The 10,433-nt window shown below is 43.4% G+C and overlaps 1 protein-coding gene across 1 annotated transcript; it reads right to left on the bottom strand.

Moving 5' to 3' along the window:
* Positions 1–611: 611 nt before the first annotated feature.
* Positions 612–2,953, bottom strand: GPR6 (G protein-coupled receptor 6). The gene is made up of 2 exons (XM_060258606.1): positions 2,668–2,953; positions 612–2,032 (listed from the first exon to the last, which is right to left on the bottom strand). The coding sequence occupies exon 2, from the start codon at positions 2,006–2,008 to the stop codon at positions 1,025–1,027; it is 984 nt and encodes a 327-aa protein (XP_060114589.1). The 5' UTR covers positions 2,009–2,032; positions 2,668–2,953; the 3' UTR covers positions 612–1,024.
* Positions 2,954–10,433: the final 7,480 nt, after the last annotated feature.

The following is a 10,433-nucleotide window of genomic DNA, read 5'->3' as shown; positions in this document are numbered from 1 at the left end:
TGCAAAGTCTGAATAACTAGTCAGACAAAGGGACAAAAAAGGGCTTCCAGATTATGTGGATTGTCAGTCAGTTTATTAATTAACAGATTTCCTGGGGGAAATCCAAAATTCAGACTAAACAAGGACAAATGGGAATGCTCTTGAATAATCTCCTATGCTAACTCCCCTTAAATGAATTAAAGTTTGCCTTAGTTTTGCATTTCAAAAATGACATGTGTTCCCAGTAGTTTGCCATCTTCATTTGACAGCAAGAATATCTTGGATCTTGTTTCCTCTCTCAAAGCATTTCCATTTGAATCTTTAACCTCTGATTTAAAAAAAAAAGACTTTGGAGGACTGTAAAAGAAATAGTATTCTACAGCATATATGACTGGTTTTATTCCCCTAGGAAACAAATTACTAATCAATAGGACGAAACAAATAAAGCAGTATATTTTAACATGTTTATGACATGGTTCTCTGTGTAAGCAAACTAATTTAATGGGTGGGGTGATGAACCCAGTGGTTTTCCAAGTAAATAAAGAAGAGGCAGTGTGGAAAGTTTATCTGCTTTTAAAGGTTATTCAATCAGTTCAACACACCAAATAAAAATATGTAATGGGTCTGTTTATTTGTATATAAAATGTCATAATTTATCAATACTGTGCAGCAAAATATATTATCATTCATATCTCAAAATAACCAGACAATATTTCACTTCCTTTCTATCTGCCCTTTAAAAATGGCAATACTGTTTTGGCAGTTCAGCAGCTAAAAATAAAGTGCTATAATTACATAATCTTGGGATGTCTCCACTTTACAAATGTGATGTACAGTATCATATACAACCACACTTTCTTTGTTTCCCACAACCAAAAGTCCCTGACCTTTTACATTCTCAAGAAAACACATACATAAAGTGCTACTGTTTAAACATTTCCCCCCAGACAACCTCACAACATGGATCTGGTTTATACCAGGCACTGTAATTCACAAAAGTCAAAGATTGTCACTTTGTGCGAAACTACACACAGAAAGAAGTCACTTAGACATCACTGGGGGATCTTGAACGAAAGGACACTTTAGACTGAAAGCAGTCACAAAAGAGAACCCACATGGATCTTTGAATTTCTTGGTTTCTGTATGCATAAATGATAGGATTAATCATAGAGTTGTAGGTGGCTGGTAGAAGTGTGGCATATGTGTACACAGTGGGGTAGTTGGAATCTCCAACTACACAGTAGATGGCAAAAGGTAACCAACTGGCTCCAAAGGTCCCAAGTATTATAGCTAGTGTAGAGACTCCTTTCTTTGTTGCGACGTAGTGTGATGCTGTTAGAAAATGCTGTTGGAGTGCTATCTGGTGTGCATGTCTGCAGACTATTTTGCAGATTTTAATGTACAGATGGAGCATAAGGATAAAAATGAAAAAGAAAGAGGCAGACAGCAAAGTCACATTACTTTTCGTCAGAGGTCTGACAATACTGCATGATGAAGAATCTTCAAGACAGTTCCAGCCTAAAACAGGTAGCAGTCCTAAGCAGAGGGAAACCCCCCAGGTGATGATCAGCATCATATGGATACAGAGCACTGTCTTCTCAGAGTAATAAGTCAGTGCATTGTATAATGAAAGATAGCGATCAACCGTGATGGCCAATAAGCTGCTCACCGAAGCAGTAAAAGAAGCAACTAAGAAGCCAACTGTAACAAGGCTGATGGTTTCTGACTGGATCACATAGTGGAAAACAAAATTGAGGATCAGACCAACTCCAGCTAGTAGGTCTGCTGTGGCCAAGCTCCCAATCAACACAAACATTGGGGTTCTCAGGTTGGGAGTATAGAATATGATGGCCACGACTATAGCATTCTCACAGGCAATGATGGTTCCAGAGATGCAGAGCATAATATCCCAGGGGTTGATGACAAAGATGGGGAGCTCGCTGGAGAGCTCCAAAGAAGAATTCCTATTGTTGGTATGAATCCAGGGTACAGGAGCCCTGGTTTCATTCAAAGAGATGCTTTCGTTCATCTTGGCCACAGCCAGGTATGCCACCTGCAAGAAGAAGAAAATGAAATGTTAAAAATGGAAAGAAAGTATAAATAATCCCAGCCCCCCCACCCCACCCCCGTCTATGAACAAATTGAAAGTGTGAGAGAAGGCTAAGTCATAATACTGTAAAGAGTGAAGGAGGGGGAATTCAACAGAAAGGGGAAGAAAACATGTCCAAGAAAAGGGAAAAAATGGAAATGATGTAGCAGCTGTACCTAGAAATTCAAAGGACCAAAAGAAGAAACCCATGGAAAGAAATTCCAGGGGCTATTGACTGTTTTAGCCTGCTTTGCAAAATCAAAAGAGAGTCTTGCAGCACCTTAAAAGCGAGCGGATTTACTTTCATAAACTTTCACGACTTGCTTTATCAGATCCATGAGTTGTATGTCCTCCTCAACCACCCAGCCTAGCTGGCTGAAGGGGAAAGGCTCTGTCCGTGGTGCTGAAATAAAAACGTTGCTGATTACCCCGAGGGTAATACCCTGAACCTTCAGGTAGGGACGGCAAAGGCAGGCAGAGACTGGACCCCCGCGCTAAAGCTACCTGTGAAGGGCCAGCTGAGCCCCGCGCCGTGTCCCTTCCCTTCTCTTTGCCAAGCAACCCCCGGTGGGTTGTAATAGTTCTCCCTCCCTTCTTACTCGGTATCAGGGTTGAAAGATGCTTCTCATGGGTGCTGCTTCTGTCTTGGCTCGCCGCGGCGGGTCCTGTCGCCTGGTCGAAGTTGCGTCCCCTCTTTGCCTTTGGCGGGCAGGAGCAGAGGGAGGCGGGAGCCGGCGACTCGGCTGCAGCCTGTGTGTGGCTTGAGAGTGAGGAAGAAAGAGCGGGAGGCTCCAGGAGCTCGCAGTCTGACGTAAATGACAGAGCCGAGGGCAGGGCGCAGAGCTCTCCAAGCGCACATGGAGCATTGGCCTCGGAGCCCTCAGCGGTGGCGAGGCGGCGGGGGGAGAGGAGGGGGAACGCGTGTAGTAAAATGCAGGCGAAGGCAAGGCGAGCGACCAACGCAATGGAGGGGAAGGGCAGAGGCGCCAGACGCACCGAGGTAGGCGGAGGGAGGAGAAGGGTACCTGACATAGGAGAGAGAGGAAAGGGGGAAGAAGGCAGAAAAGAGCAGGTAAACGGGCACGTGGACCAGGCAGGAGAGGAGAGCGGCAGAGCCACGAGGGGCAGGAGAGGCGGCGGCAGCGCTGTGCCCGGAGCAAGGGGGAGTCGCGTGGGAAAGCAAAGCAGAGAGCAGTGGGAGAAGAGATGGCAAAGGAGCCGCTTTGCTGAGGGGCGACCCAAGGAGTAGGCATCAAAGGCAGTCAGAGCAGTGCCCACTAACAGAGCTGGGCTGGATTAACCACAGATTGCTGGTACCCTAGACACCCGCAGACAGTGTCAGCAGGCAGTCTGCTAGCTTTACACCAGAGGTCCTTTCACACATTATATATACAAGGTAAACCTGGGATTCCTCTGGATAATATACATTGGAAAGCAGCTGCAGCCAATCCTGTTTGATATATATCTGCATGCACCTGTGCTATAACATCTCTACACACACACACACACACATTCATATAGTCCTAGTTACCCAAACACTGTTGGACTGAATTTCTTTTCACCATGCTGTCAGGTCATGGAACCACTGAGGGCCATGTTGGTGTACTTCAGTAGATGTGATGGCATGAAGCACATGTACAATTCAATCCTAAGAACCCTTTCCTGGGAATCCTGAGCAATATTCTGAGTAGATATGTGTTGGGAGCCAATGCCTGGCCCTGACTCAGTCCCACAGGGGCTGCCTGAGCTGGGGGTGGCTCAGTGTTTGACTCATCCATGAGAGGAAGGCTGGGAGAGAGAGGTGGTTGGGATGCAGGCAGATCATACAGACATAGCTGAGAACAGGGCTGGGAGCCAGGCAGCAGTGGGGAGGAGCATGGTCAGAAGGCAAGTCCAAGCCTCTGCTTGGGGAAGATCAGGATTGGGAGAGGCTAAGAAGCAGCTCTGAGCAGCAAGGGGAAGGATCAGGGCAGGGAGGCAGGCAGCAGGGTAAAGAGGCAGGGCAAGCTTCCCTCTCCTTTTACAGCCTCCGAGGGGGAGCAGGCAGAAGGGAACTGGATACAGACTAAGTGCGGATGGGGCCAGGGATTCCCACAAAAGGGAAGGCACTGCATCAGGTCAGGGAGGAAGGAAAGGACTGAGCTCCTGGAAGGAAGGAAGGAAGGAAGGAAGGAAGGAAGGAAGGAAGGAAGGAAGGAAGGAAGGAAGGAAGGAAGGAAGGAAGGGAGGGAGGGAGGGAGGGAGGAAGGAAGGAAGGAAGGAAGGAAGGAAGGAAGGAAGGAAGGAAGGAAGGAAGGAAGGAAGGAAGGAAGGAAGGAAGGAAGGAAGGGAGGGAGGGAGGGATGGATAGATAGATAGATAGATAGATAGATAGATAGATAGATAGATAGATAGATAGATAGATAGATAGATAGATAGATAGATAGATAGATAGATAGATAGATAGATAGATAGATAGGTAGGCTAGAACCCCCTCTCCTTCCCAGTTCTGAGGTTGGAGTGAGGGCCTCCTCTTCACTTCCCTTTCATCTGGGGAAACCATGGAAGGTGGAGAGACCTGAGAAGAGGGGACATGCTTATGCATAAAAAGCTTACACTTGCTCTCTCAGCAGCCTCATTCCCCTATTATTGAATCATAGCAACCTTCTTCACAGTGCTATTGTGAGAACAAAGTAAAAGTTTTATACATAGCTCTAGAAGGAATAATATCAGCTTCTTGTAGAAGTGATTCTTATTGAATAGGTAGAATGTACTTTCAAAGCAGCAGATTTTGCACTCCTGTGATTTCCCCCAGTGCTAAGTGTCAAAAGAAGACCCACTGATTTTGATTGAACTGGTCCAAGTAAGTTTATCTACAATCTCGATCTAAATGGGCCAGGATGTAATTACTGATCTAATACAAGCCTAACTGGTGAAAATGGAATATCAGGAATGAAGAACAGGGATGAGCCAGGAAGAAAGGATTAGTCATTAGAAGCCAGCTGAACAATCTGATCTCAGAAGCAGATGGAGCACCACCCATCTCACTTTGCAAAAAGAAATGATAATGTTATTGTCAATGTAGTGGGGGAAATTAAGCCCCTTTTCACATGCTGGCAATATGGGGGCTGCAGTGTCACTCCTTTCCACAGTTCCAGAGTATTTTGCGGCACAATAGGCCACACTGTGACTCCTCCCCATTACAGCATTTCCCCTCTGGCCAGTAATGAGGATGTAAGGAGAAAGCACAGCATGGACTCCCCCATATGGCCTAGATTTTCTCACATTACCCCAGGGTTATTGGAAGGAGTGACCTTGTAGTGATTCCCATGCAAGTATTGTTGTGTGGAAACACAGTCCAAAGAGAAAAAGAGGATACATTTAAAGTCTGAGATCCACTTTCCCAATTTGTCCTTTTACCTTTTGACATTGCATGTGTAACATTTTGATTGATGGCCGTCTCAGTCTTAAAAAACAAACTGATTCCTTGACCATGATCTGGATCCTGCAGTCATCAGTGCACATGAGGCTTTTAATTATGTAATATTAATCTGCATATGCATGATAATCATACTCATCAAAGAATACAGAAATCAAATTCATGATGTTGTGGAATGGTGACTGGAAAGATAATAAAATATCTTTAACTAGAAGTAAGGCCTGTTGTAGGAAGAAATACAACAGACTCTAGAAAAATATTTGGGAGGGGGGTTATGAATGTGTAGGTGGCAGGAAGGAAGGAAGATAGACAAACAGAATGAAAGAATAAGAAAGAGAGACAGAGAAAGAATGGTAGGAAAAAGATGGGGAGAAAAGAGTGAGAGAAAGAGAAGTTGAAGGAAGGAAGGTAGACAGACAGAGAATGCAATCACGCACATTAAATAATGCAGTTTCAATCCAGGTTCAAAACACTTTCTGTCTGGATTTTGCCAGTTCACATGGTAAAATCCAGTTGGAAACTGCATTGGAAGTGGGTTGAAAGTAGGGCTGCCAATCTCCAGGTGGGGGCAGGGGACCCCCCCCCCCCGATTTGGAGGCCATTCCCCCTCATCAGAAAGTGGGGGGGATGTCTGCTGGGCACTCCATTATTCCCTATGGAGACCAATTCCCATAGGGTATAATGGAGAATTGATCCATGGGTATCTGGGACTCTGTTAGTTGTTTTTTGAGATAGAGGCACCAAATCTGTAGCATAGCATTTGGTGCCTCTCCTCAAAACACCATCCAAGTTTCAAAATTATTGAACCAGGGGGTCCAATTCTATGACCCCCAAAAGAAGGTGTCCCTATCCCTCATTATTTCCAGTGGAGGGAAGGTATTTAAAAGGTATGTGTCCCTTTAAATATGATGGCCAGAACTCTCTTTCGAGTTCAATTATGCTTGTCACAATCTTACTCCTGGTTCCACTCCCAAAGTCTCCTGGCTCCATCCCCAAAGTCCCCAGAAATTTCTTGAATTGGACCTGGCAACCCTAATTGAAAGTGCATTATTTAGTGTGTGTGATCATGGTCAGAATGAAATAAAGAAGAATTGCAGATTTATACCCCACCCTTCTCTCTGAATCAGAGACTCAGAGTGGCTTACAATCTCCTTTATCTCCTTTCCCCACAACGGACACCCTGTGAGGTGGTTGGGGCTGAGAGAGCTCTCACAGCAGCTGCCCTTTCAAGGACAACTCCTGCAAGAGCTATGGCTAACCCAAGGCCATTCCAGCAGGTGCAAGTGGAGGAGTGGGGAATCAAACCCAGTTCTCCCAGATAAGAGTCCACGCACTTAACCACTACACCAAACTGGCTTTCACAAATAAAAAGGCAGAAAGACAGAGATAAGGAGAAAGAATGAGAGAAAGAACAAAAGGGGGGTTGAAAAAAGAGGGGGGAGGAGTGAGAGAAAGAAAAATGAAAACCAAGATAGAATGAAAGAAAAAGTCAAAGATAGAGAGGGACAGAGAAAGAATGAGAGAAATTAATGAAATGAGAGTTATGTAAAAGTTTGGGAGAAAGAAATAAAATAAATGGGAAGGAAGGAAGACAGGCAAGCAGGCAGGAAAATAGGCAGCTATTAGAGGTCTGCTTTTCACCCCTCCCACTTGCAGGTGGGGGGGGAGTGAAAGGGAGCCTTCAGATGGCTTCCTGCCTCTTAAAGCAAGCAGCCCACTGTAGCCTGATTTGAATAGAAAGAGTTAAGATTATTTGCAGGTGGAAAGGTGATAGAGTCAGAATAGCGTCTGTTTCTCTGCTGCTACTGAATCGCCCTCTCCCCCCATTGTGATGGAACACTCCTTTTCTGTCAGTTGAAGAGATTTAACTGTTTTCTGTCAGAGTTTGCTTCAGTGTATATAATTATGTTCAATGTTACTTAAGCAAATATGTGTGCCACATGATATTAGTTCACACTGGATTCAACTACAGACTGTGCTGTAAATGAAGAGGTGGAATATTGCCCCATAAGGAAGATTTTCTGGCATATGTACACACACACACATACCCTCCCAGCAGTAGGAGTAGGGGGCATACTGGACGAGTGCAACTTTGACAGGGAGTGTTAGTTGGAGGAAGCAAAACAGTGGCAGCGTTGATTAGGGGGGAGGGGAGATGGACTGAGGAGAGGCAGTAGTGATCAGTTAGGCTCCAGGAGAACCTCTCAGCAGAGAACCGTCTCCCTCAGAGGTTGGAGGCTGACTGGTGGGGTTCTGTCCTGACAGGGCTGCCAGTAGGAGGGTCACAGAGAGGCTAGCCAATGACAGGGGGGAGTGGTGACAAAGTGCAAGGCCACTCCTGTGGTTGCCACATCTTCCAATAAAAATTGAGGGATATGTCAATGCATTGAGCTTTTTTTTATATCTATGATATAACAAAATAATGAGATCTATTCCTTTTATGGGCATTGTTGTCTAAGATAAGTTTTTCACAGTGCTAGCCTAAGCAGAGTTAGACCTCTCTAAGTCCATTGAAGTCAATGGGCTTAGTGGGGTGTAACTCTACTTAGGATTGTACTACATTGAATATTAATTACATAGTATAGCTGGTGACTATTAGCTACTGAATATTACTTATCAGTGCCTTCCATTAGCAGATACTATCATCAGTATTCAACCTAATAATTAAATATTTTGAAATCTTTTATACAAAAGTCTTAGTTAATGCTTACATTCTTCTTTTCAGAGTAAAAGAGCCTGAAACTAAACACATTTTCCCTTAGAAGGCATGGCAACATCGACATTATTCACATTGTATATGCTGCAATCAAAGAGAATGACGTGCAAAGCTACTTGAAATGTAGCTATCATTACTAGTAATGAAGATTAAAAACTGCATGTAGCTACTAAATCAGTGCCTTAAAGATAAATTCTGGATTTGATTACTTCCTATTTGGAAGAGGATAATTAGATCTTGCAATTAAAACTGAAGTCTCTACTCTTATTGAAGCTTCCCCATGAGAAGCATATGAAACAATCTATTTTATACTCCAAAGGCAGAAGAGATCCCATCATATCCACCCCCAGCTTTCACTAGTAATATTATATTATCATCATTTTCATGTGATTTGATGTGATTATTCTACATACCGGTAATCTACATAATACAAAGGCAACAGGATTATAAATACTGGATCATAGTAATAAAGAATCATTCATAAACAATTTGAAATTTAAATATTTTCTTCTCAAGGTCTAGTTTTCACTTAACATTGAATTTGAGCCAACCAGTTTTTCAACTGCTGAAGAAAGAGAGGTGGTTCCTTTTCACCACCAAAAAGGATATGGTACAGATCACAGGACATGCATAGATAAAAGTCACATGGTACCAGGGCTTTAACGAGAAGAAAACTAAGGGAAAATAATTGACTGCAAAGCCAGGCTGACTCCAACCCATTGTCTTACTTATGGTTGGAAGGAGTATCAGAGACGTGTATTCTGAAAAGTGTACCTGTAAACATCAAAGTTTAAGAAGTGCTGTATATATTTCACACTTTGGTTTTCATAGCTGAGTACAAAATGTAAAATCAGGTTAAAATTACACTTCAGAATAGACTTGGAAGTTGTGCACTGGATTGAAGTTCCCCTCTCCCTTTTAACATTTCACAATAATTACTTGTGTTTTATGATATCATCTTGTGCATTTCCCCTGCCAGTCCAGATGCAGCCCATGATTCATACGGTTGTGTACAAACACATGACATGATGACATTGGCCGTGTTACTATACATTAAGAAGAATTCAACTTGGAGATACTGTTTTTGGCAGTATCCCTGACTGTTACCTGTAATATCGCCTTGACACTCGCCTGTATTCAAAATTGTTACTTTTTGTTCTTCCCTTGCTCTAAGTAGAAAACAAATAGTTACCATCATGCTTATAATAGCATTTTACAAGTGTCACAATGTACCCACTCAGCCATCTTATTCTTTCAGCTCTTCCATCCTTCTCAAACTGCCCTCACACTAAGAACTTCTTGTTTTTACATGCATCTCTGAATCTTCTCTAGTGTTCTGTGTTTTTCCTTAATGGTACTATCTCAAATTGGATGCAGCACTCCAGCTAAGATCAGAAGAGGTCAAGCAGGACCCCAGTACTTGCATTTTGTAGGTAGAATAGGGTGCTCTGCTAATATATCTTGAAATGACTTCTCTCTACCCCCCTCCCTGTTCTATCCTTGAATTTTATTCCATTGAATTCTCAAATACCACGATGGCTTTCTTCTGCCCAGCTAAATACTCTCCATCTCCTTCCAGTTCTCTGAAAGATCAAATTAAGCATTGTCATTTTCCTTGTGATGAGAACTATTATGAATTCTTTGAGCTGTAAAAGCTTGTGGGTTCAAACATGATAGCTAATGTTTCTTTGCAAACATTATGAATTTTAACAATATGGAAGACTCAGCATGGGTTCTGTAAGGGAAGATCTTGCCTCACTAACCTGTTACATTTCTTTGAGGGGGTGAACAAACTTGTGGACAAAGGAGACCCGATAGATATTGTTTACCTTGACTTCCAGAAAGCTTTTGATAAAGTTCCTCATCAAAGGCTCCTAAGTAGGCTCGAGAGTCATGGAGTAGGTCCTCTTGTGGATCAAAAACTGGCTAATTAATAGGAAGTAGAGAGTGAGTATAAATGGGCAGTCTTCGCAGTGGAGGACTGCGAAGTAAGCAGTGGAGTGCCGCAGGGCTCAGTACTGGGTCCTATGCTCTTTAACTTGTTCATAAATGATTTGGAGTTGAGAATAAGCAGTGAAGTGGCCAAGTTTGCAAATGACACTAAATTGTTCAGGGTGGTGAGAACCAGAGAGGATTTTTTGGCCACTGTGTGACAGAGTGTTGGATGGATGGGCCATTGGCCTGATCCAGCATGGCTTCTCTTATGTTCTTATGGTCTAGACACATGGTAA

Source organism: Heteronotia binoei, chromosome 1 (assembly GCF_032191835.1).
Source record: "Heteronotia binoei isolate CCM8104 ecotype False Entrance Well chromosome 1, APGP_CSIRO_Hbin_v1, whole genome shotgun sequence".
NCBI lineage: Eukaryota > Metazoa > Chordata > Lepidosauria > Squamata > Gekkonidae > Heteronotia > Heteronotia binoei.
Note: the sequence above shows the minus strand (reverse complement) of the source record. Positions and strands in the feature narration are given on the sequence as shown.